We start from the raw sequence: 27823 nt of genomic DNA, 5'->3' as shown, positions 1-27823 counted from the left end.
AGATGTCGTCTTTTATGCTGTCCTGCCTGTTGAGGGACCCCCGTATAAAAAACCTCAAGGGGAATGAGCTGTACTGGGTGGCCACACTACTAGACCCTCGGTACAGGCACAAAGTGGCGGACCTGTTACCAACTCACCGGAAGGTGGAAAGGATGCAGCACATGCAGAACCAGCTGTCAACTATGCTTTACAATGCCTTTAAGGGTGATGTGACGGCACAACGCCAGCAAGGTACCACTGCCACTAATCCTCCTCCCGTGTCCACGCAGTCAAAGACAGGACGCTCCAGCGATCTCATGGTGATGTCGGACATGCGGACGTTCTTTAGTCCAACGCCTCGCCGTAGCCCTTCCGGATCCACCCTCCACCAACGCCTGGAACGGCAGGTAGCCGACTACCTGGCCTTAAGTGTGGATGTAGACACTGCTGTGAACAGCGATGAGGAACCCTTGAACTACTGGGTGCGCAGGCTTGACCTGTGGCCAGAGCTGTCCCAATTTGCCATCCAACTTCTCTCCTGCCCTGCCGCAAGCGTCCTGTCAGAAAGGACCTTCAGCGCAGCTGGAGGCATTGTCACAGAGAAGAGAAGTCGCCTAAGTCACAAAAGTGTTAAGTACCTCACCTTTATCAAAATGAATGAGGCATGGATCCCGGAGGGCTGCTGCCCGCCCCAAGACTAAGTCAGTCCCCGCACACACAGCATCTCTGCCTGCACGCCGTGTGACTGGCTGCCTGGCCTGCCCCAAGAAGACTAAGTCGCTCCCAGTCCCTCCACACAGCATGTCTGCCTGCAGGCCGCTTGACTACCTTCTCCGCCACCACCAACAGGGTCCGGGACTCCAGGCGGATTGCTGAATTTTTTAGGCCGCTGCTAGCAGCGGCCGCTGTAATAATTTTTCTGGTGCGTGTACATGACTGCCTAATTTTTCTGGCTGCACTGCGGGCAGCTGCAACAACAAAAGAAAAGGCATGTACATGTGCCCATTCCCCTTCGTGATCATTACCTTGCCGTGGTGAAGGGGCTTGCGTATCACAATGAAGCAATGACCGGCGCCTAGATGAGTGTCTCGGGGGGCACACCCACGATAATAAGGTTGTTGCCTCATTGTGGTCAGACCAAATTTGATCAGCTGGACAGTCACTGTTCTGTCATTCAGCTACATCAGCCAGGCGACCATATGGGCTGTAAAGCCACCAAAACCTGCACTCTCGCCATGGTGCGCACCAGTCCAGCACGGCCGTCACTACACAAACAGCTGTTTGCGCTGCGTTACACGGTGAGTTTGGTGTGTCAGTGTGAAGCAGTACCTTAATTACACTACCTGATTGATGTATACACATGCAAGATGTTTGAAAGCACTTTAGGCCTGTCATTTAGCATTCAATGTGATTTCTGCCCTTAAAACGCTGCTTTGCGTCAAATCCAGATTTTTCCCGGGGACTTTTGGCATGTATCCCACTCCGCCATGCCCCCCTCCAGGTGTTAGACCCCTTGAAACATCTTTTCCATCACTTTTGTGGCCAGCATAATTATTATTTTTTTTAAAAGTTCGCATCCCCATTGAAGTCTATTGCGGTTCGCGAACTTTAACGCGAACCGAACCTTCCGCGGAAGTTCGCGAACCAGGTTCGCGAACCTAAAATCGGAGGTTCGGCCCAACTCTAGTCCCCAGGTGCAGCTGTTAATTCCTGGTACCCAGCCATTAACTTTGCTGGGTAGACTTATACTTGAGTCAATAAAAAAATTCCAGCTTAAGAGGGTCAAATATTGGAGTCATCTTATTCACAAGATTGACTTATATTCGATGGATATATGGGCACTTTAAATAAACAGGAAAAGGATGAAGAACTCTGCAGAGCTGTAGTGGCTGGCCAAAGAGTTAAACTCTCCCATCATGCATTTCAATATGCACCATCTTGTTGGTGTAATCACAGAATCAGTCCAGCAAAAAAGATTTTAGCTTTTTTACTATAACAGTATGAAAATGAACAGAAAAAAACTAGATGCCACCTGGTGCTGCTGTTAACTAATAATATATGCAAACCTTAATCCACAAGTATAGGTTTTTATATAAACCCACCTCCAGCAGCTGCAGCTGCACATAAGGTATTCCTGCTAAGTAAGTTGATCTTAAATGACTTTGTTAGTGAAGCAAGTTATATAGCGGTACACGGCTGGAGGCTACACACAAGTAGGGCAGACAAGTTTCAGTACTAATAGGCTGCGTGAGTACATATATTACAGTAACTTTTAATGCTTTCTTCACAGAAAGCTTTAAAAGTAGCCTCTGATCAATAATGCAAATATACTGCATTATTGATTTTACTCTTAAAAACAAATTTCACAAACCAGTTGCTGCTTTTATTTACATGCCGCCTAAAAGTAGGTCAGCTCAGCACGATATTCATCTGGGCACAGAATTCAGCACCGATTATGCCAAAACTTCTCGGTATTGGCAGTAAGTACAGTATTCAGTAGCAAAGGAGGTTAGCTTAGTTCAAATTAGCCCTGGGGAGGAGGCTGTGTAAGGCTAGGGTTATGGTGCCCACTAATGGTACTTTTTGTATACAATCTTACCAAATCTATGTAGTAGAAGGGTAAATAAAGTGATTATACTTTGAATGGATATTTTTGGTAGCCCCTCACATTACATAGAAGTGGTAAGATTGTGGTAAGTGGTAAGACAAAAACTGAATTTTACCATTAATGGGCAGTGTTCAGTGATTGTGGTTTAAAAGGTTATGGTTAAACATCACTTTTCAAGTTAGGTTAGTATTTGGCAAATTAGGGTTTAAAGAGACTCCGTAACAAAAATTACATCCTGTTTTTTATCATCCTACAAGTTCCAAAAGCTATTCTAATGTGTTCTGGCTTACTGCAGCACTTTGTACTATCACCATCTCTGTAATAAATCAACTTATTTCTCTCTTGTCAGACTTGTCAGCCTGTGTCTGGAAGGCTGCCAAGTTCTTCAGTGTTGTGGTTCTGTGATGCATCTCCCCCCTCCTGGCCCCTCTATGCACACTGCCTGTGTATAATGATCTCTTGAGATACAAAAGGAAGGCTGTATACAGCCTGCTTGTGTATGGATGTATTTTCTATGTGTGGACATACTGTACATCAACCTACTTCCTGTTTTGGTGGCCATTTTTTTTGTTTATAAACAAACTTTTAAAAACTGTTTTTAACCACTTTTAATGCGGCGAGGAGCGGCGAAATTGTGACAGAGGGTAATAGGAGATGTACCCTAACGCACTGGTATGTTTACTTTTGTGCGATTTTAACAATACAGATTCTCTTTAAGATTACTGTTAAAAGAGTTAGTGGCCTAGCACAATTACCCTCTAGCATTGCGTTGTGCTAGAAGTGCCCGATTTGCCGCCAAGCCAGTGGAAAGTCAACAGGGCACTGTCAGACTTCCGCAGCGACGGCAAAATTAATGTAGGTTAATCGGCTACTTATAAATTGTAAACACTTTGCCGGCACCGGTGTGGCACACATGCGCAAATTGATGTGGATATGACAGGGAACCCGGGTATCATAGTGACGTACTTCCTGTCCAGCAGGGAGTACATCACTGGGCGATGGGTGGCAAAGGGTGTGCGGTGGGCGTGCAAGGGGTATGTGGGGGGCTGAGCCCTATGACCCTGTCGGTGCACTCTGCTGCAGGGTCATATGAATCAGGGGCGTCTCTAGCCATTTTGTCACTCCAGGCGAGAAATCCTGTGGCGCCCCCCCCCGCCCCCCCCCCCCCCCCACCGTGATTGCCCCCAGTCCCATACCCCGCACCCCTCATGGTGAACACCACTCCTGTGGTGAACCCCACCCCCAAGACCCCCGAAAATCATAATGCAGCAGCGTTTCACCAGAAAATGTACTTATTGCGGCATGGGTTCACCAGAAAATAGTTGTTATGCAGCAGAGCGTTTCACCATAAAATATACTTATTGCGGCATGCACTCACACACACCACACACAGTACACACACACACACTACACACACACACACACACACACACACAGTACACACACTGCACACAACATACACACTATACACAGCACACACACACACACACACACACACACACACACACACACACACACACACACACACACACACACACACTAGACATGCACAGCACAGTACACACACTATACACACACACACACACACACACACACACACACACACTACACACCACACACCACACACCACACATTACACACACACACACACACACACTAGACATGCACAGCACAGTACACACACTATACACACACACACACACACAGTACACACACTGCACACAACATACACACACACACACACACAGTACACACACTGCACACAACATACACACTATACACAGTACACACACACACACACACACACACACACACTAGACATGCACAGCACAGTACACACACTATACACACACACACACACAGTACACACAACATACACACACACACACAGTACACACACTGCACACAACATACACACTATACACAGTACACACACACACACTTTAGACACGCACAGCACAGTACACACACACACACACACACACACACACACACACACACACAGTACACACACTGCACACAACATACACACACACACACACACAGTACACACACTGCACACAACACACACACACACACACACACACACACACACACACCACACTGTACACAGCACACAGTAGACATACACTATACACATACAGAGATAGGAGGAGTGGAGTGAGACTGAGAATAGCCTGAGATGGAGCAGTTTATCTGTATTGCAGTCCCACATTACACAGAGACTAGTTGCTGGTAATAGGACTGCTGTCCCTGCCAATCTCTTACACAAGTCAGCAAGCAGCCCTCCTGGAGTCTAGGGACTGTCAAAACTTTTCAACCTGTTTAAGACCTTATCTGCACATGCATTCATTATAACAATGGAGAGAGACCAGACAGATTTTTTCCCACTGACCCTCCAGACGAGTTCTACATCATGCTGTGTATATTTACCAGCTAGCCTGCCCTCTAATTGCACTTTTATCAGCTAGCCTAGTATTTTACATTGCCTTACATCAACAAACCTGAATACAGCAGACACAGGACCAACCCTAAATCATTGAATGAAAGGCGGCCTGGGGGGAAGTCAATGCCTGGCTGCTACACAGTCTCTACATCCATGCAGTTAGCAGTAGCAGAGAGAGAGGGACTGAATTCTCAGGAGTTGGACTCAGGAGCTGATGATGCTGTACTCCTCGGATCCCTGACTAGGATGAGTGCCTTCTCTCACTGACTCATTCATTACTGTGGTTCTTTGAATCATTGAGCTGAAGTCCAGTCAGCCCCGCTGCTGCTGTGTAAACTGACACCTGAGTCAGCTGAGAGGCATTTCTTCTCTCACTACTCAGTGCAGAAGCGCCCTTGCCTCTTCCTGTCGCCTTAGGCGAAAATTTATAGCTGCCTAATGGCTCGGACGCCTGTGATATGAATAACGATTTGTGCATTGCAGTGCGATGAGATGGGAGCAGAGCATCCCACCGTGAAAGCACTGGCCAGGTGTAAAACCAGCCACAAGGTAAGGAGGTAGGCGTAGGAGTAGAGTGACAATTAGCATAAGCCTAAGATTAGTATTAGGCTTAGAATAAGGAGACTGGTAAGTCTTGGGGTACCCACGTTAATGCCAGGCATAGTTATACGTGATTGCATAGTGATAGATAATGATGGCCAATGAAATGCTAATAATGTAATATTTTTGCGAATTTCATGTTAATTTTATGTAAATGTAAGCAGCTTGGTTTTGGAAAAATTCAAAACATCACCTACTGTTCTTTGTCAATTTCCAAATTTGCATAAATGCATTAAAAAAAAATAGCATCAACTCAAAATGATATCTGATTGACCATCTCTGGTGTTAGGTGTGGTGGAGGTGGGAGTTAAGCTGGCCACACACCATACAATTAAAAAATCCAATTATTCACCAATTCAATAATTTCGATTGGTTGTCCCAAAAAATCAAGAGCTTTTCTTTGTTTTCAAACGATAAATCCGATCTAATCTCCCGTGTTTTTTTTTTAATTTTGGAGACTGGACATATTGGACATTTTAGACCACCGTTATCAAGAATTGTATGGTGTATGATGGATTGTCAATTACTTGATGTACAGTTCCAATCAATTTTTTTCTGAGCTTTCAATTATTTTATTTATGATTGGGGAAAACCTGAACATAGGTGTGTGGTACATTAGTCAGATTTTGTTACAATCACTCAGAAAAATTGATTGCTATTCTTGAATTGAACAGATATTTAAAAAATTGTATGGTGTGTGACCACCTTTAGGGTGAAGGCTTGTGCACATGCTCCATAAGTGTCACCGGCAGAGTGATCTCAGTAAAGACAAGCTGCTCAGCTACTGCCAAACACCATGCCTTGTTCAATAAAGTGGGGAGAGTGAGGAGGCGTGGGGCAACCCAGTGAGGAGACAATAGTTATTTGTGGTCCACCCTGGCAAATCAGAAACAGTATCTTCAAAAACATTGCAACACAACAATTGTACTGACAGTACAGTACATTTGGTAGATGTTCCAATACAGTCATGAACAAAAATAGTTGGCGACAAAAATGTAGTGTCTGTAGCTGGCATTAGGCACAGTTATGTGTGGGGGTGTAATGTTATATTTAGGCTGTTTTGGGGGGTATGGTAGGAATGGAAGGATGGAAGGGCATGGGGGGGGGGGGGGAGGGGGGGTAGATAATCCTGGCATTGTAAATACAATCCCAGAAGCAGCGTCACTGCAGTCAGATCACCAGTCAGATCACGTGTACTATAATTTATTAATAATATTGAAAATGTTACATTTCAAAATGATTGAAAAATAAGGAAATTAAATTTACCTCTAATATTTCAAACCCATAAATGTCCAGAACGCCCATCACTTTCTTTCCCTGTAATTCAGACACCTATGGGAGAAGATGGATTGAGCTGTAAGTAGACATCACATTTCACAAATATCGAGTCAGATGCATTCATGATAATAAATTCATAATTTCTGGAAATCGGCAACTGCTCTTTGATAGGTTTAATTTCTTTTTCTTCCTAGATTAATGAAAATTTGCATTTTAGAAGAATTGCTTTCTCGTTACAACTACCGAATGCTGCTACAAAGACATAAAAGGTACCCCCCAAAAAATAAACCACATCTCATTCAACAAACTGCAAATGAATGCAGCAATTCTGCAAACATTTTTCATTATAAAACAATCTACAATTCTGGCATGTTAGATTGGATACCAACCTGTATACTCTCATTGATCCTTTGCACTAGCCAGCTAAAGAGCCGGTCATACATGTTCTTTGCCAGAGCATCCCGGGCATACATTCCCTGAAACAGAAGTGCATGGCTGTGAAGACTAGCAGTAGAGTAACACAACATCACATACTGAATGTTTACATGAAATTAGCAAACAAAAATGTCATCAACATATAACAATAATTCCATAACAAAGTTATCTACATAGGTCATGTATTGTAAAATACTTGATATTACTGATAATTGAATACAGGGGCCGCGTTGAGGCAGAGGTGAGAGAGGCTCTAGCCTCAGGGCGCAGTGTAGGAGGGGGCGCACAACTCACTAAGCCATCATTCCCATCATTCCCCTATTGTGTTTGAAGCAGAGAGAAATAAGAAAAGGGATACATGGCAGTGACTGCAAGCCATATAACTAGAGATTAAGGGGTTGGGGGCCCTGGGGAGCCTCTAAGTCTAATAGCAATCAGTGTGTGACGGCTGGGGTGGGAGGGATGGAGGGGTGCACTTTGGTGTCTCAGCCTTGGGTGCTGGAGGACCTTGTCCCGGGTCTGATTGAATATGGCTGTTTTTGTTTAGCACATGCATACAGACTCTCGCGAACAGGTAAAATGGGTGCAGGCTGCGCCTGGTAGTTTGGGCATCGTAATAGGCCACAATGCAATTAGCAGCTATGGTGGAGCCAGGTGAGTAATGTAACCCCTTCTTTACCAGTAGTCTCTGGCCCCTTAGGGGCCAAAGACTTTTTGGTTAAAAAAACAGAGCTCACCGACATAATGCCGCACAGACTCGTTGCTCTCGCCGTTCGTGCCACTCTCTCATTGTTGCAGCCCACTTGCTCTGCTGTCGGTATGACAGTACATCCTTAGGGCCTGAGCCCATTAACGCAGTTGAACACAGTTGTACGCAGTTGTGTCCGCTTTTCAGCATCTGTAACATTGATGTGTTTCTGAAATGCGGACACAACTGTGCACAACTGCGTTAGTGGGCTCAGGCCCTTACCTCACCGTCACTTCTTTTCAGAGGCTCCCCATTTTCTTCTAAAAATGATTCCTTCCAGTTCTGACAATATTTTGTCAGAACTGAAATATATCACTTACTGTCAGTTATAACTGAAAGGACAACTGGTGAGCAAGGTAATGTCCATGCTTCCCAATGGCTCAAGTATTACAGTTTAACAGTGTGCTGACCATGAAGCTGTTACACGGTCATCACCATTTTTAAAATGGAGGACCGAGATTTCCACTGATCACAGTGGATAAATGGGATGCAGGAGAGGCAAACAAGATTGATGAGTAGACTACACAGTAGTATAACGTGTGTATGTTTATTTTGACTTTTCACTTTTAGTTCAGGTTTGCTATAGGTGCAGAAATGCTCCCATGTAGCCAAATTCTGGCTAATTGACTTCAGTGGCTATACAGCCAGTGTAATGAGCGACTTTACAGCTGCTCGGGTAAATTGTGACTTTACAGTTGCTGTAATTAGTGAAGATTACTGATATTCTACTATCGGGGATATAAGAATATCAGTAAAATTCCTGATTTTCTATTATAGACAATTTCTCGCATCCATTTTACCAGGTTATTCTTTTAGATGTATGCCACCACGAGGCCCTCAATGGCTGTAACAATCCATGGGCTTGATTCACTAAGACAAATAGCATGCCTTATCAGAGATAACACGCCTTATCAACGTTAACATGCCTTACCAGAGTAGCATAGCAAACTTATGCCTGCTAATTGGCAATGACAAGAGCTCCACTCATCCTGCCCTGAGCCCCTATGGGTTCGTAGCGCTCGCTATGCTACTCTGATAAGGTGTGTTAACTTTGATGAGGCATGCTATTTGTCTTAGTGAATCAAGCCCCATGTCTCTAATCATCATTTAAAGCACTGGTATCAGTCACATGATTGCAAAGCATGCTTAAAGTAGTCTGAAACTCTGACATAACATTCAATAAAAATGTGTTTTCCTACTTTTTATTACTCATACAGTTATCATATTTGCATTTGTGCACACGTAATATTGTCTGTTTACAAATTACAAGTTTTCAAAGTGTAGTTTTTCTTGCCCTGAAAGCTGCCATTGCATTTTATTCTTTTTCTATTATAACTGTTTTTTTTATTATATATTAAAATCTTCTAATGAGCTATTCAGAATTGTGTGTGTGCCTGAAGCAGAGACAGTTTCTCAGAAAGTGTTTGTTTACATTCCAATGTTGATACATTTGTGTTTAACAAGTAAAAAAGATACTGTTATCTGCAGTTTGGATGCGAATTTGAAACTGAATAGCAGGAGAAAGTGCATTTCAGTGATGTACTGCTAGAATTTTTTTGGGGGACAGTAGCTTTCAAGCTGTGAGGAATCTTTTAGAGCAAAGTAGAAATGCTGGCTTTCAGACCACTTTAAAGGACCACTGAAGCAAGAGTATATGGAAGCTGCCATATTTATTTCCTTTTAAGTAATACCAGTTGCCTGGCTGCCTTGCTGATCCTCTACCTCTATTACTTTTTGCCATACACCCTAAACAAGCATGCAGCAGATCAGGTGTTTCTGACATTGTCAGATCTGACAACATAAGCTGCATGCTTGTTTCTGGTGTTATACAGACACTATTGCAGCCTAGATCAGCAGGGCTGCCAGGCAACTAGTATTGTTTAAAGGGAAATAAACATGGCAGCCTCAATATACTTCTCACTTCAGTTGTCCTTTAAGCCATGGGGACACTTACAAGCCTCCTGTGTGTTACCCATGATACTACCACTAGCAGAACTACTGCGCCTACACAGTACACTCCACACCCCGTGAGAGTGATTGACAGCGGTGCTCACGCAGGCACAGTAGAGAACGACCTGGCGAGGTCGGCCTCTGCACTGTCGGGGACCAGGAGCCATTGGGTGAAAGCGGAGCTGCGGAGAGGTACATAACGGCTGCTAGGGGCTGGAGGAAGCCCTTTAGACATTCCCTTTAACAGCAGGGCATGCATTGCGGATAAGCATGCAAGGAAGTAGCCCGGGGCTGCCAGATCACCCCTAGAAAGGAAGACAGCCCTGCCACAGCCGGCTGCTACAAACAGCTATAATTCCAAGACATGCTTATGGATCTGACAGTGGATCACGCCCAAGTCAGACAGATGATTTTTGCTTCTCCAAAATTTTCGCAAAAATGTTTCTATTTCCGTGAAGATTAGTATTTTCATAACACATTTATTGTATTTTTTCAAACATGAAAAATTTCAATATATGCCTTGAAGTCATGGGAAACTGCATTTTTGTGAACATTTCTTCTGTAATAAGAATCTGCAATAACAACAGTGTTTTTGTAAAAACATTTACTCTGTTAAGGACATGATTTTTGCATTGAAATGATTTTAGCAAATGACACCAGCTTGTCCCTGCCCAGTATGCTATGCATTGCCATACCTGGTTTGCATTCAGGGTAGTCACCACCTTCTCTTGTCTGGCTTCCACTGTACGGACACTGAAGGCATTTTCTAGCACAGATGAATCCAGGCCAATCAGTGAACCAATCTCTTTAACATCTGGGCAAAAGGGTGAATAATGTTTAAATTACAGAAATGTAGTTATAGTGTTGGCATACTCAGATCTTCATATGTGTGAATAGACTTGCAAGCATTGTTAGTTCATTACATACAATCCTACAATATTCTGACTTCCAAAATTAAAATTTGCTCTTCTTGTCCATTAGTTTTACCAGGGATAAAAAGGGGTACAGCCAGAGTTAGATGAAAAGAGAGAAGGCAAAACAGAAGGATTGTAGAAGGATTGCAAGGATGAGTACCAGTGCTTGGCTACCCTATTAGTAGAAGTAACAGGTATAATGTTCCAAAATACCAATTATTAAAGGGACTCAGAGATGAGTCTTCCTTCTTTTTTTTTACTTGCCCGGGGCTTTCTCCAGCCCTATAAGCATGGATCTGTCCCTCGCCGTCCTCCTGCGATCTCCCGTTCAGCCACGGTGAGCGGCTCAGTGACGTCAGCGGCGGACCTTCTGCGCACGCGCAAACACAGAAGGCCCTGGCTGACGTCACTCAGTCAGACTGAGTCCAACTGATCCGTGTACCGGGAGTAGATGGCGGCTGAACAGGTGATCGCAGGAGGGTGGCGAGGGACACATCCATGCTTATGGGGCTGGAAGAAGCCCCGGGTAAGTTAAAAAAAAGGCAAGAAGACTCATCTCTGAGTCTCTTTAACTTAAAGGTGTCAATACACGGCACAATCTTTTTTTTTTTTTATTAGATCATTTAGTTTGATTATTCCGACTTTCAGCTTTCATTCAATTCAATCGTTTTGGTTGAATAAACGGGAAAATCTAATGTTTTTATTGTACCATGTACGGGCACCACAAAATGGACATATTTGATAAAGAGAAATCCTTGTGCTTACATCAGATATTGACTCAAGTTAGTTTCTGTGGAGATGAAGATTTCATTTTTCAGCATGACCTGGCACCTGCTCACAGTGCCAAAACCACTGGTAAATGGTTTACGGACCATGGTATTACTGTGCTCAATTGGCCTGCCAACTCTCCTGACCTGAACCCCATAGAGAATCTGTGGGATATTGTGAGGAGAAAGTTGAGAGACACAAGACCCAACACTCTGGATGAGCTTAAGGCCGCTATCGAAGCATCCTGGGCCTCCAAAACACCTGAGCAGTGCCACAGGCTGATTGCCTCCATGCCACGCCTCATTGAAGCAGTCATTTCTGCAAAAGGATTCCCGACCAAGTATTGAGTGCATAACTGAACATAATTATTTGAAGGTTGACTTTTTTTGTTTTAGAAACACTTTTCTTTTATTGGTCGGATGAAATATGCTAATTTTTTGAGATAGGAATTTTGGGTTTTCATAAGCTGTATGCCAAAATCATCAATATTAAAACAATAAAAGGCTTGAACTACTTCAGTTGTGTGTATTTGAATCTAAAATATATGAAAGTCTAATGTTTATCAGTACATTACAGAAAATAATGAACTTTATCACAATATGCTACATTTTTGAGAAGATCCTGTATATCTGTAGCATTGCATCAATATATCTTATATATCTCTGTAGCATTGTATCAATATATCTCATATATATCTGTAGCATTGTATCAATATATCTCATATAGTACCGTATATGTCGCTGTAGCATTGTATGATTACTGTATATCTCGTATATCTCTGTAGCATTGTGTCACTATATCTCACATATCTCTAGCATTGTATCAATGTATCTCTGTAGCATTGTATCAATATATCTCCGTGGCATTGTATCAGTGTGTGTCAGTAGCAATATATGGAGGTATCTCTGTAGCCCTGTATGGAGGTATCTCTGTAGCATTGTATCAGTGTGTGTCAGTAGCATTATATGGAGGTATCTCTGTAGCTTTGTTTCAATGTATCTCTGTAGCACTGCAGGGAGGTATCTCTGTAGCATTGTATCAGTGTGTGTCAGTAGCTTTTTATGGAAGTTTCTTATGTCGCTTTGTTTCAATGTATATCTGTAGCACTGTAGGGAGGTACAGGGCCGGGCCGAGGCATAGGCTGGAGAGGCTCTAGCCTCAGGGCGCAGTGTAAGCGGGGCGCACAATTCATTCAGCTGTCATTCCTAATTGTGTATGAAGCAGAAAGACATAAGAAAAGGGGATACATAGCAGTGACTGCAAGCCAGATAACTAGATATTAAGGTGTTGGGGAGGTTGTGGGCCCTGTGGCCCTCTTAGTCTAATAGCAATCAGTATGTGACAGCTGGGGTGGGAGGGATGGAGGGGCACACTTTGGTGTCTCAGCCTTGGGTGCTGGAGGACTTTGTCCCAGCTCTGGGGAGGTATCTCTGTAGCATTGTATCAATATATCTCTGTAGCATTGTATCAGTGTGTGCCAGTAGCAATATATGGAGGTATCTCTGTACCTTTGTTTGAATGTATCTCTGTTTCACTGTATGGAGGTATCTCTGTAGCATTGTATCAGTGTGTGTCAGTAGCATTATATGGAGGTATCTCTGTGGCTTTGTTTCAATGTATCTCTGTAGCATTGTATCAATATATCTCTGTAGCATTGTATCAGTGTGTGTCAGTAGCATTATATGGAGGTATCTCTGTGGCTTTGTTTCAATGTTATCTCTGTAGCGCTGTATGGAGGTATCTCTGTAGCATTGTATCAATATCTCTCTGTAGCATTGTATCAGTGTGTGTCAGTAGCAATATATGGAGGTATCTCTGTAGCCCTGTATGGAGGTATCTCTGTAGCATTGTATCAATATATCTCTGTAGCATTGTATCAGTGTGTGTCAGTAGCAATATATGCAGGTATCTCTGTACCTTTGTTTCAATGTATCTCTGTTTCACTGTATGGAGGTATTTCTGTAGTTTTGTGTCAATATATCTGTAGCATTGTATCAGTGTATCTATGTGGCTTTGTATCAATGTATCTCTCTAGCACTGTATTAGTGTGTGTCAGTAGCATTGTATCACTAGGGCATATTCAATAAATAGTGGTAAAATGTTACTAATACTTATGCTAGTTACATAGTGTGCATTGCACAAGTAACTTGCATTATATATGTAATGCATACATTGCTAGTGTAATATTCACTATGCAAGTAACCTAATCAGCGTTACAGTAGCAGTCAAGAGAACTGGGGGACTAGACTGGAGCTTGAGGTCAGGGTCTGGTCAGGGATTGTCACCAGTTCTCATTGTTCCCTGTGGGAAACATCACAACCTATTTACTAATGTTTGTAGGGGAAAAGATGGAGGATCATGTCTGCTGAAGATGTGACTGGGAGAGAGCAGGCAGTGGTCAGGTGAGGGGGGGGGGGGGGGGGCTGGAAATTAGAAGCTCAGGTAGGATTTGACTTTAGGATAAGTGAACGTTGCTATCAGGCCTGGATTCACATCACAGGCAGCCTAGACTTCACCCTCCATGAACCTACAAACCCCTGCCGTACAGCACTGAAAATGTGCTGGCTGGACCAGCTGTCACTGTCCCCTTACTTCCCTTGCCTGTCATAGGTAGCTATGGTGGTCTGTTAGTCAAGCCTGGATTTACATCACAGGAGCCTATAGGCACAACTGTCCTGTCATCTTAGACTTCGCCCTCCATGAACCTACAAACCCCCAATGAAACGCACCACATGTGTGCTGGCTGTCCCAGCTATCACTTCTCCCTTACTTCCCCTGCTCTTCATAGGTAGCTACAGGTGCCCCTTGGTATTAGGTAGGCAGAAGTACCTTCAATATTAAGTAGCTAGAGGTGCTCACAAGCATTAGATAGCTAGAAGAACCTCAGTATTAAGTAGTTAGAGGTGCCCCCGACTAAAGGGAGATCTGGTCAGTGAATTGCCGAGACCCGAGTGAGTAACCTCTCATTTACACTCTCATCAGGATTCTGCATAGGGAAGGAGGGAGAGAGGCACTCAGGGAGAGGAGTGGGCCACCTTTTCATCATCAGGCACCTGTAGGCACGGGCCTACGGTGCCTTTTGGTAAATCCAGCCCAGCTCTTAGTATTAGGTAGCTAGAGGAACCTCAGTATTAAATAGCTAGTGGTGCTCCAAACTCAAGGGAGATCTCATCAGTGTAATGCCGAGAGCTGGGTGAGTAACCTCTCATTTATGCTCTGCTCAGAACTCTAGGGAAGGAAGGAGGGAGGCAATAGGGGAGGGAAGTGAGCCGCCTCTCCATCATCAGGCGCCTGTAGGCACGTGCCTACAGTGCTTTATGGTAAATCTGGCCCTGTTTGCAATATCTGTTCAGACACCTGTAAGAAGTAGTGTGAGATAACACCACACTGTGACAGCACCCTATCATGTTCTTCCTCTAAGCACACAGTGTTCTGGTGCATGTTGTTTGCACTCACACTGCCCATTAGTGATGTAACATGCGGCCATTCCATTAGCCTGAAACTGTCCTTTTATTTCAATGTTCCCCAGCTTTAATACAGCTGCAACAATTTCCAGGATTGAAGTAACTTCTGATTCTGCAAATCCAATAATTTTCATGGCATCCTATAAAAAAAAATAACAAAAAACATTTATTTATGTATGTTGGTAAGATGGCACAAGAGTTGTACAATAAGATTTATACAAAGTTCAAGGACAGAAAGCCCATAAAGATAGCACCACGGTATCCCTCTCCTCTCCTTCCAAAGCGGGGTGAGGCCCGCGGAGCTTGCGGGACTGTCTTGAAGGGACCTCTTCTTATCTACAGCTGCACTGTCTCAGCCTCCTTGGTCTTCCCGGGCTAAGTATCCTTCTTTCATGGCACTTTCTTTCACTCTATGCACTTTAACTATAGGCTGCTCCCAGGGTTATTGATATAGCAGCCCTTGCTGGTTTGCACATTATTTTTCATTTAGGTATTGCTCCATTATATTATATATATATATATATATATATATATATATATATATATATATATATATATATATATATATATATATATATATGTATTTTTTGCACTTGCTATTTACACTATTGTATGTGGATGTATATATTTATATGTTTTTCTTGCTGAACCCGGGTTCAACCTTGTGTGTGCTCTGATTAGATGCACACTGAGGCGATCATATAGGCAATATTTTGTGCCATATCCATGACTATATTCATATGGTGGATTCATACCTTTGATTTGCTTAAAGAGACACTGAAGCGGAAAAAAATATATGATATAGTGAATTGGTTGTGTACTATGAATAATTACTAGAAGATTAGCAGCAAAGAAAATATTCTCATACTTTTATTTTCAGGTATATAGTGTTTTTTCTAACATTGCATCATTCTATAATATGTGCATATTACACAACACTCAGCATTCAAAATGAGTCTTTCAGAGCAGTCTGTGAAGTAATGACCTCTCCTCTAGCAGAGGAAAAGTAAATAGTCCAGGAACAGTTGAGCTAATAAAAGTCAGATAACAGCCCTCTCCACAACTAACTTAGTCGGAGAGCTTAATGGCTTGTTTGCATAGAGATAACAACTGGAGTTTCTTAACTCTTTCTGTACTGGAAACAATTAGACTGATGTATCTGATCTTAATGTTTTATTTCTTAGCTGTGCTACACATACAAATCATAATATCATCATTTTTTTTTCCGCTTCAGTGTCTCTTTAAAGACATGATTGTATGCAGCTGTTACCATTTTGGACCATATGGTCGGTTTTAATTGTTTTTATCTTTTTTGAAACTCAAAGATGTCATATATTTTGTGTCAATGCTATATATTTTTTGAATAAATGTTACTATTTCATTAGAGTGGTGCTATCTTTATGGGCTTTCTGTCCTTGAACTTTGTGTATGTTTTTTTGAGCCCTTGCACACTCCTATTAACATAGTTTAGTGTTGCGGACACACTGTTACTCTTTACAATAAGATTTATAGTGAATGTCCTGTTTATGGCAGCTCTGAGAACTTTAAATAACACACAGCGCTTACCTATGTATGAAAGTAGAAAACTTTATTTGCATAGAACAAACAATTCCATGGGCAACGTTGTGAGGGGTGTTTTTAGTAGAATTAGGGGGTCTGGGTGTCATGAAGTAGTTCATACCCCTGCAAATGCATGTTTTTTTTTTGTGCTAATAAAGTTTTCTACTTTTATACATAGGTGAGTGCTGTGTGTTTTTATAACCACTTCCCCACCACAGGCTATTTCCCCTTAAAAACCATAGCCATTTTCACATTTCATGCTCTTCCCATTCATCCACTAATAACTTTATTGCCACTTATGACACCAAAATGATCTCTACATCAGTTTGTTGTGGTTTTTTTTGTTTGTTTGTTTGTTTTTTGCCACAACAAATTAGGCTTTGTTTGGGTGGTACTTTTTGCTTAAAATGATTTTATTTTAGCTGCATTTTAAAGGAAATAATAAGAAAAAAAATGAAAAAAATCATTATTTCTCAGTTTTCAGTCATTAACGTTTTATAAATAAAATGTTATTTGAAGGATAAAACTTACACATTTGGTTTGTCCATTTATTCCAGTTATTACAACGTTTAAATTGTGTCCCTTGTACAATGTATAGCGGCAATATTTTATTTGGAAATAAAAGTCTATTTTTTCCATTTGTGTTTCTTTATACTAGATCAATAATTACAAGCCCTAATTTGCAAAAGTAATAGTGATATACCATAATAACATACATATTAAAACAGCTGAGTCCCTCAGGTAACTATTTATGATTTTGTTATGCTGTCACTTTAAAAAAATAAATACATGTATTTACCTTCCCTGGCTCCAGCGGGGGCACTGTTGCGGCTCTCAGCATGGAGATAGGCGGAAATAGCCGATCTCCGTAAGGTCCGCTCTACTATGCAGGCGCAGGAATCTAGCGCCTGCGCAGTAGAGTGGTCCGACAGCGATCAGCTATTTCTGCCCGTCTCCGAGCGGAGAGCTGATACTGCGCCTGCGCTGGAGCCGGGAAGGTAAATATTTACATCCCCACTGTTCGAAGGGGCACAGCGGGACCGCCGTGGGACACAGGAGGACGGGGGATGCCTCGATAGGATCCGGAGGCTTCCCCCACCCGAGGTGAGTACCCCCCAGGGGAACTTTTTTTAGTTACAGGTTTTCTTTAAGGCAGATGTGATTGTTCCTTTCATTGATGTTGGAGAGACAGGGGTGTAGCAATAGGGGGTGCAGAGGGGCCTTCCTCAACTACAGTATTAGCTCTCTATTGATCCTGTGCTCATAATAATCACTTCTATAGATACTTTGAATAGTAGTAATCATTAACAAGCTGTTCCCCATCCCCTTCTAGCACCTCTGACACTGTAGTTGCCATTGGCAGATTTTGGTGCGCCATATAAATTGTTATGTGTGGAGTGCTTGGGGGGCCCCATTGTAAAACTTGCATCAGGGCCCACAGCTCCTTAGCTATGCCACTGTGGAGAGACCTTCATTTTAATAAAAAGTGCAGGATCAGTCAAATAAGAGAATGTTCATTTTTCTTGAAATTACAGAAAAAAATGAGGACGAGATACATTTGAGTGAACATAAGAAATCCAGATGCATTTAGCAAAAGTGTACCTTAACAACTTTGAAGTCTGTAGCATCGTTCATCCCAGACAGACTATTGGAATCCTTATTCAGATACACATACTTGCTGCAGTCTTTATCCAACTTCAGTTTTCCTAATAAAATACAAAATAACTGTTGTATAGGAATAAAACCAAAGTATATCATTTTGCATAATGACACTGTTTAGAAAACAGAGTTGTACTAAATCCTTAGCAACCAGTAAGAAAGGCATTTGTCTTCTCGCTCTAATGCGGCCCATAGGCACAAGATGACAGACAGTCCTATGTTAAAATGTCAGGAAGGTTAATATTCAGAATTAGTCAGGGGCAAAACAATATCTACTCATTATTACAGTAGACTAGATCCCCTGGGCAAAAATCTAGGTCAGGGTGCTGTACAAATAGGCTAATAGCCTAAAGAATAGCGACACATCTGTAGATATGGGGAGGGGGGAAGGTTGAAGTGTGGCCCATGACTGAGCAGCTTCTGGAGGGTGGGGTGAGGAGGAGATCAGTGTTCCTGTGGGTCAGTTGGGCATCAGACTTAGCTAAAGATCCAGCATGCCGAGGGGCTCCTGTGCAAACTCTAGATTCTCAACCAAGGTGGCCCTTAAAGTGGACCTGAACTCAGGACAGAAGGAAAACATAGAGAATCCCCCCTATATGTATTTAGAGAGTTTAGGCTGTCTAATTCCCCCTCATCTGTGACTACTCACAGGTGTAATTTGATCTCTCAGTTATGTCAGCTCAGGAATCTTGGCAGAGAAGCTAATTTGTAAAGATTGCTCATGGTAAATCTGAACTCCTATGAGTGTGTACGCTGCTGAAAGAGAACTAAAAACCCTCTTATTAGAATGCTATTCAAAACAAAAGTTTGCCTTCTTGAAACAGACGGTATCTAATTTGTAAACATGGGATGTTAACCCTATGTCTGCTTCCATAAAAGCAGGAAGTAGACACACTGCAGATTTATTGCAGGATTTCTTGTAGCTGTAATAAAGAAATGTTGCTTATCTTTAAGAGCAGAGAGGAAGTTGTGAGTTCAGGTCTGCTTTATTGACCCTCTCAGCGAAGTTTATTTCAGCGTGTGTACCTAGCTTAACTTAGCTTAGGAGGTAGATTTTGGGGCTGACAATTATCAGGCTTGATACCTGAAATTACTCTCTGGGGGAAGTTATATCTGCTGTTTTTATTTGAGGTGCATGGTGGCAGGATGTATTATAAGGCACTTTTTTCATGGAGGGTAAGATGGGTTTTCTTGCCTGGGACAAGGAGGCTAGAAATGGCTCTGTAAGATGTCATTGGTGAAAGGAAATTTTATGTTAAAGAAAGTTCATTTTGTCAGGTTGAGAGGGTGTAGAGGTACTGCTTCTGCTTCCCATGCATGGCATTGTGGGTTCGATTACCAGGCAGACTTAAAGAGACTCTGAAGTCTCACTTTTTTTCCTGTTTTTTTTATTTAATCTTGTTCAGCAATATATCCTAAGTGGAAATGTCGCAATCCCGTGTCAAAAATAAGCGTAGGAATAGACCTGCAAAGTTCAATGACTTTGCAGGTCATAGATTGTGCTGCCCTGGGGAGGCAGAGCTTTGCGCTGTAGCTCTGCCTCTCCGCAATCAATCTCCGACGATCTCCGCTTCTTCCCTGCTCCTCTCAGTGAAAGAAGACTGAGAGGGGCGGGAGAAGGTGGAGATTGTGGCGAGTAGAGGCAGAGCTACAGCATAAATCTCTGCCTCTACCCAGAAATAGGATCTGCAGAGCCCAGGAACGTTGCTGAGCTTTTTCTCTAGTAAAAAACACTCGTTTTGCCACGGGATTGCGGCGATTCCACTTAGGATATAATGCTGAACAAGATTAAATTAAAAAAAATAGGGAAAAAAGTCTCAGAGTCTCTTTGAAGAGGGCGACTGGTCTGGGGGTGAACCCACCAGTATAGGAGGAAGTGGTATTAATACACACTCAACCTGGCCATAAAACATCAAAAGGAGAGTTCATTTAGGTGTGTGATGAGGGTAAGTGCTAGGATTACAGTTGGAATTAAGTTTAAAGTTAGGTGGAGGAAAAAGGCAAGGTTAGTGTTAGGCTGAGATTAGGAAGGTTAGGAAGTCCACCAATAATACACATATCACTTCTGAATGGAGCAATCCAAGAGCAGTCCAGCACTACCACACATGGCAAACACACATACTGATATACAGTATCTTGTTATTAAGGTGCTTACCAAGCAGTGCAGAATCACCTCCTGCCAGTAACTGGTAAAATACATGAAAGTTTCTTTCTCCTCTGACATGTTTCACCACTCGAGATTTCTCCAGCAAGTCTGTATAAGAAATACAGTTTATTATTGCAATATCCCTTCAGTTCATGTATGCAGCAAGAACAGCACAGCCACTGAGATCACACCTTCAGGTTTTATGGAATCACACACAAGGGCTGCATATCCTACACCTGTTGTATTAAAAGTGTTCCAACAAACACATGGAATGTTGAGGGGGAAAAATCAATTTTAGATAGTCACACGTTAGCAAATCTTACCAGCATTTATAGGTACCCACCGACTTATGAAAATTGGCCAATCTCATGGCTGAAAACCCCCTGCATACATCTCCAATGGTGTGTGTGCAGATAGGAGGTAATGAAACAGGATAATTAGGACAGCTTTGCCTTGGCACAGTTCCAGCTTACCTCCCTATAGCACAAAAAGGAGGGCATACTGTAGCTAAGCCAATAGCTTCTGTTTCTGGAGCTGCTGTCAGATAGAGCAGTGCTGTCCAGCTTCATGGGCACGTGGTGTGTTTAGCACCGTATTTTTTGGCTGGAGGGGGCAAAGCATCAATGTCCTGGCTTTGGGGGGGGGGGGGTTGGTAGGGGGCACATCTGGCCCGTGGGCCACCAGTTGGACAAACCTGAGATAGAGGAACTGATTTATTAAGTCACATGCAAGCAGGGCTAAAGCAAAGCTAACTAATCAGGTTTCACCTATTGCATGAAAGAAAGATTCTGATTCTGAATCTGGGCAACTGCTCCACTAGTGTGCAGGTCCTGATAAATGTGCACCAGTGTGGTGCTTCAGGATTAGTACAAAGCTAGAGTTATTTAAACACTGCTCAGAAAGCAGACAGTGCTGTTTAACGCTACAGCTCTCATATTCATGTCTGGTTCTGACCTTAGCCAGTCCCCATGACTTTCCTAGTTATTCCCACTGTGTAGGATTATGGCTTCTGTTCTATTTGTCTCCGGTGATGTAAAATGGGTAGTCACAACCTGGTAGTCACTAACAGACAAGACAAAGAACATTTATATTGTGCTTTTCTCCTGGCCGACTCAAAGCGCCAGAGCTGCAGCCACTAAGGCATACTTTATTGGCAATAGCAGTGTTAGGGAGTCTTGCCCAAGGTCTCCTCACTGGCTTACTGAACAGACCCTGATTCAAACCCTGGTTTCCTGTGTCAGAGGCAGAGCCCTTAACCAGTACACTATCCAGCAAACTAGTCTACTGCTAGTGATGAGAGTGAAGGTGGCTACTTAGAGTCCATGCCCAGAGGAGGCCCATGCCTTACACCAATACTGGGGTCAACATCACCCTGAAAACCCCTGGCATGCTTTAAAGGATTGAAGCTCAAGTGTAAGTTCATAGCATATAGTATTAGCATATACTGTAGTCACAGTCACAGAAACAAGAAGACAGAAAGCATTAATGATCAAAGAGAAATGGAGCGCGCCATAGCGCATTAATCGTAAAAGGTGGTTTATTGTGACCAGCAGCATGAGTCCCGATCGTCTGGGCTCCGTCCCGCTGTGAGGTGGGCGTGGCTGGTGGTCAGTAGGCGTAATGACGTCACACGCCTACTGACCACCAGCCACGCCCACCTCACAGCGAGATGGAGCCCAGACGATCGGGACTCACGCTGCCGGCCACATCGCGGCATCCTCCCCTGTTGAGATAAGCGGTTGGCTGTCCGCTGACAAGCGAATACACAAATCATGTTTGTGAGTATAACTTTTAAATTTCAATAAACCACCTTTTACGATTAATGCGCTATGGCGCGCTCCATTTCTCTTTGATTGTTTTGCCAAGTTACCCTACTACGGAGCGTCTCAGTGCATGACATCATAAGAGGAGTACATCTCTGATTGGTCACCCAGGAACAGGAGCGCAAGATACCTCTCTTTGTGTTTGAGAAAGCATTAATGGGCTAACACCAGAAGAGTTTTGGTCACTGACACTGACTGAGGTAATGATTTTAGGAGACAGGACACAGCTGTTGCTTACAGTAAAATAAATCTGTATGTATCCTCCTCCTCTGCACAATCTCTTTTATGCATTGTTATGCTTTCCCCATTGGATGCATAGTCTACAGTAATGAATAACTGCCATCCCAGTCACAAGGAAATTAGCTGATACTTCCTGCTGTTTGGCGGTCTGAAATAATAAGCACTGAGGCGAACACGGAAAAACCATTTTAAAGAACAAAGCCTTCTGAAAGAATGGCTGTGTCTGAGAAATAAGACACCACAGAGGTTTTCAAATAAAGGATCCCATGACGGCGTGTCTTACAGGAAATGTTTGCAATGTTCCATTACCATTTTACACAGGAATATATAAAAAATGCAAAAATCTCACTCTCCTACATATTGACCACTGATCCAGAGCAAGTATGAAAATCCAGAGTTCTGTGGTTGGTCTGACTTCATTAGTTGCATTATTGTTTGAGATCAGTGGGCTTCATGGCTCGCACTCATGGCACGACTTCACCGATGCAGTTTCCAACGACTGGCGATACTTTGAGCAATGAGCGATCATTTCCGATATCTTGCGATGTGGGTACAGGCGATCACGTGAAAGCTGTTTAGCGCTGTGCAGCAATAACGGCCGTCACAGCGGATCAGATCTTTAAGATACCAGACAACTCCTCGAAAAGTTCCGCAATTGCTTGTACTCTCGTTCCAGTCCATCATGTGCCGTTGTGTGACGTTGTGCATACCCGCCGGCAGGAGCATGGATTGGGGAGTGCTCGTTGTCTGCCTTGGCAATTCAGGGAGATATACGGACTGCGATCTGGTCCTTATGATTGATTGTAAGCAAACACTTCCTGTACTCTTTGTCATATTATTACCACCATCGTTCTTAGATTGGCATCGGTGGAAGACCTATAGGTTGCACCCACCATACAATTTTTTTAATTTAATTTCAATTCAAGGATTAGAATCATTTTTTCTGATTGATTGTAACATTTGGAAAATCTGACCAATGTACCACACATGTGTGTTAAATTTTTCCCCAATCATGAAAAAAAAATATTGAAAACTCTGAGAAAATTGCTTGGGTGTATATATTAGGAAATTGATAATGTACCGTACACCATTCAATTTTCATAAAAATTTATTTTGAAAAAAAAATGACAAATCAGATCAGAAATAAAAAAAAAAAAAAAAAAAAACCTTTCGGTCTTTCAGGAAATCTGATCATTTTTATCGGACGGCTGTAAAATTAAATCATTTTATTGTATCGCGTGTGGCCAACCTATCTGTATAGCCTGGATTTCTTTTACAGCAATATATGACGAATCATTCACAATAAGCATATTCTCTATATCAGGGGTCCCCAAACGTTTTGGGTTGAGGGCCAGGTCAACGTACTTCAGACTGCTGAGGGGCCAGAGTATACATAAAATGATGTAGAAGTCTTTACGGGCCAGACAGAGAAGCATACCCAGGTGACAACCTGCAGTCCAATTGGACAACAGTGTCACCTGATGTGGAATTTGATTGGAAACCAGCGAATTACTGCTTACTGGCTTCATTCTATATGCGGACCACCAATATTTAAAGATGTAGCTGACTGCATCTATAATCTATTTTGTGTGTGGGGCCGGTAAAAAAGCCTCAGGGGGCCACATTCGGCCCGCGGGCCTTAGTTTGAGGACCACTGCTCTATATCCACTACATTTGTGCACACTATCTTTTTCCTGGATTTGTGAATCTTGAGAACATGGGCCTGTGTGATATGCTTCAACTTCAAGAGGATTGCAGCCTCTTGGAATCCGTTTAGCTGTTCAATGGCGATCACCTGCTTTTAGGGTTTAGGATTATAGGTTTAGGGTATTTAGGGTTATTATATACATATGCTGGCAAAATTTGAATGTGATTGGTGGGGGTTTAACCACAGGCTTAAACCCCCCTAAAGACCTGGCCAATTTTCACAAAATAGGCCATTACAGCTTTAAGGCCAAGCTGCAGGGCCGCACAACGCAGCACACAAGTGATTCCCCCCCCCCTCCCTTTTTCTCCCCACCAACAGAGCTCACTGTTGGTGGGTCTGATCGCCTCCCTAGTGTTTATTTTTTATTTATTTTTTTTATTAATATTTATGTCTTTATTTTTTTTTATTATTTTTAACTATTTATTTTCCCAAACCCCTTCCTCCCCCCAGCCAGCCAATCCTGGTGATCAGCTACCATAGGCTTCTGCCTATAAGAGCCGATCGCTGTCTAGTGTCCCAGGGGCTGTCCCCAGTACAGCACTGCTGCAGATCTCAACGCTGTACACAGTTATTAGACGGTGGTTGCACAGTTTAACAGTCTCCAGAGCGCCAACAGGAGATGCGCGCGCATCCTGTGCGTGATCTCCTGCACTGCGAGCAGGCCCGTTTCTAGGGGCCGTGCAGCCGTGCAACTGCCCTGAGCACTATTGGGAGGAGGACGCTGTAGTGGAGGGGGGAGCCGCAGCCGCGTGGAGGGCAACCCGACCTCTCCCTCCCTTCCTCTCCCAGGGCCACCCTCCGTGCTCCCCCTCAGATGCAGAGTAATGCGCAGGGAAGCGCTGTAAATAGCTACTCACCTCCCTGGTTCCAATTGCTGATCACTCACTAGCCGCTGGTCTCCTCTCTGCATAGCCGGGTATGCACATGCTGCTTCCTGTTTAGCAGGAAGCAGTGTGTGTATATGCGTCTATGCAGAGCAGGACACCGGCAGCAAGTGAGTGATCGGCGCAGCTACCTAACCTATCCTATACTGGGGGCAGCTACCTATCTAACCTAAACTGGGGGGCAGCTACCTATTTACCCTATACTGGGGGGCAGCTACCAATCTAACCTATATTGGGGGGTCAGCTGCCTATCTAACCTATACTGGGGGCATCTACTTATCTAACCTGTATTGGGGGCACCTACCAACCTAGCTAGCCCATACTGGTGGCAACTATACTGGCTACCTATATTGGAGGCACCTACCTAACTAACCTATACTGGGGGCACCTACCTATCTAACCAATGCTGGGGGAAACTATTCTGGCTACCTATATTAGAGGCACCCACTTAGCTAACCTGTACTGGGGGCACCTACCTATCTAATTTATACCGGAGGTGCCTGCCTATCTAACCTATACTGGGGGGCAGCTACCAATCTAACCTATATTGGGGGGTCAGCTGCCTATCTAACCTATACTGGGGGCACCTACTTATCTAACCTGTATTGGGGGCACCTACCAACCTAGCTAGCCCATACTGGTGGCAACTATACTGGCTACCTATATTGGAGGCACCTACCTAACTAACCTATACTGGGGGCACCTACCTATCTAACCAATGCTGGGGGAAACTATTCTGGCTACCTATATTAGAGGCACCCACTTAGCTAACCTGTACTGGGGGCACCTACCTATCTAATTTATACCGGAGGTGCCTGCCTATCTAACCTATACTGGGGGCAACTATACTGGCTACCTATACTAGAGGCACCTACCTCGCTAACCTATAGTGGGGGCAACTATACTGGGGCACCTATGCCTGGCTACCTATACTGGAGGGACCTATGGCTGGCTACCTATACTGGGGTACCTATTCCTGGCTACCTATACTGTGGGGACCTATACTGAGTGCAACTAGACCTGGCTAACCTATACTGTGGGCACCTATACCTGGCTCCGTGAGGGGGGGGGGGGATTTTTACACCCTTGCCCTGGGTGCATTTTAGCCTAGAAACTGCCATGAATAGGCATTAGGCGGTCCTGGGGCTGCCGCCGTGGTCACGCCCATCGGCATGACTCGGTCGGCAAGCAGTTAAAATTCATGTTAACTTTAATATAAATAAAGGTGATTTTTTTTTCAGTATGCACCCGAGAGACAATTTTCTTTAAATTCGACTTGTTTATTCAATTCATTTTTTTCACCTGACTTTCCACCTAGGTGATATTTTCACACCTCATCAATAAAATGCCTTTTAAGCCACCAGCAAGAAAGAAAATGCTAATAATATTGGTAGTACATTTTCACCTGCTTTTTGTACTTTTCCATTGCAAAATGCTGAAAAGTTATTTTAAACAGAAGATGAAAAGCTATCTTCTATGAGAAAACTTCAGAGAAAAAGTGAATTGGCAATTTGAGCAATGGCAGCTCCAATTTTTCTCCCACTATAGGCTTACTTTAAAAGAACTGAAAGGTCAATATTTGGTCAACAACAATCAACTATGCCTATAGCAGACCATTCAGCTTCAATGGGGCTCAGGAGGAGAGAGGGCCCCTGCACTGTTTGGCTATATAGACAGTAATGCAAGCAGCAATACGTAGTTTACATAGCACAGCACCTATTTTCATTGGTTCCATTTACATACAAACATTTTTTTATTGTAATTGTGCTTTTAGGTGAGTAGTACAGATATATGTGGAGGAGTGTCAGAGTTGTGTTTAGCATAAGTAAGATTCTAGCCATGTTATTGCATTTCTAACATCAGTGGAGGTGGAGTAATGTATGTGATACTCTGTTTACTTGCAGTACTTGTGACTTAGCTTTAATATTGATTCCTATTGATCTGATGAAGGTAGTACACGCCTAACCTTGCTAGTGCCAATAATAAGTGTAACACATGCAGTACTCCACCTTCTTTTTATGTTGATGAGTTTGCTAGAGTTACATGACAGTATCAAGTTAGATTATTTCTGGCCATCCTTTAAAAGATTACAGTTAGGGTTGGGCCTAAGTCAAAGGCTAGTTGACAGGAAAAGGGTTAGACAGTTGATAGAGATGTCGGGACTGGACATCTCTGGCCCCTTAAAGAAAACCTTAGATTGGGACTTATATATAAAATATACATACATGTACCTTCCTCCAGCCCTCTCCAGGCTAATTGCTCCCACGTCACCCTCCTCGTTTGTTCGCAATTGGCTTGGGAAAGTCCACCAGTCCGGGGCCAACTGCGCATGTGCAGCCTGGCAACGTACTCTCCCTTGTCTCGTTCCCATCACCGGAAGCATTCTGTGCCTGCATAGTATTATTGCGCAGGCACAGAACGCTCCCGGCCATGGGAGCAAGACAGGGGAGTGCGCTCGGCTGGACTGCGCCTGCGCTGACTGGCCCTGACTGGATGACTTAACGTGGCCAGTTGCGGGCAAACGAGAAGGCAGAGGACAATGGCGTGGGAGCAATAAGCCTGGAGGAGACTGTAGGAAGTCCCAGGTATGTACTGGTATATTTTATGTGTGAG

At 43.3% G+C, this 27823-nt stretch overlaps 1 protein-coding gene across 5 annotated transcripts in view; it reads right to left on the bottom strand.

Moving 5' to 3' along the window:
* The window catches only part of MYO1A (myosin IA), a 159148-nt gene that overhangs the window by 47589 nt on the left and 83736 nt on the right, over window positions 1–27823 (bottom strand). For all 5 annotated transcript variants that reach the window (XM_068267480.1, XM_068267483.1, XM_068267484.1 and 2 more), the window contains 6 exons: window positions 20565–20663; window positions 18353–18456; window positions 15183–15330; window positions 10740–10858; window positions 7301–7387; window positions 6900–6965 (listed from right to left, as the gene is read on the bottom strand). In XM_068267480.1, the coding sequence (XP_068123581.1) occupies window positions 6900–6965; window positions 7301–7387; window positions 10740–10858; window positions 15183–15330; window positions 18353–18456; window positions 20565–20663 (623 nt within the window). The remainder of the gene's footprint in view (window positions 1–6899; window positions 6966–7300; window positions 7388–10739; window positions 10859–15182; window positions 15331–18352; window positions 18457–20564; window positions 20664–27823) is intronic.

This window comes from Hyperolius riggenbachi, chromosome 2 (assembly GCF_040937935.1).
Source record: "Hyperolius riggenbachi isolate aHypRig1 chromosome 2, aHypRig1.pri, whole genome shotgun sequence".
NCBI classification, from domain to species: Eukaryota; Metazoa; Chordata; class Amphibia; order Anura; family Hyperoliidae; genus Hyperolius; species Hyperolius riggenbachi.
This window is presented reverse-complemented; position numbering and strand designations above follow the sequence as displayed.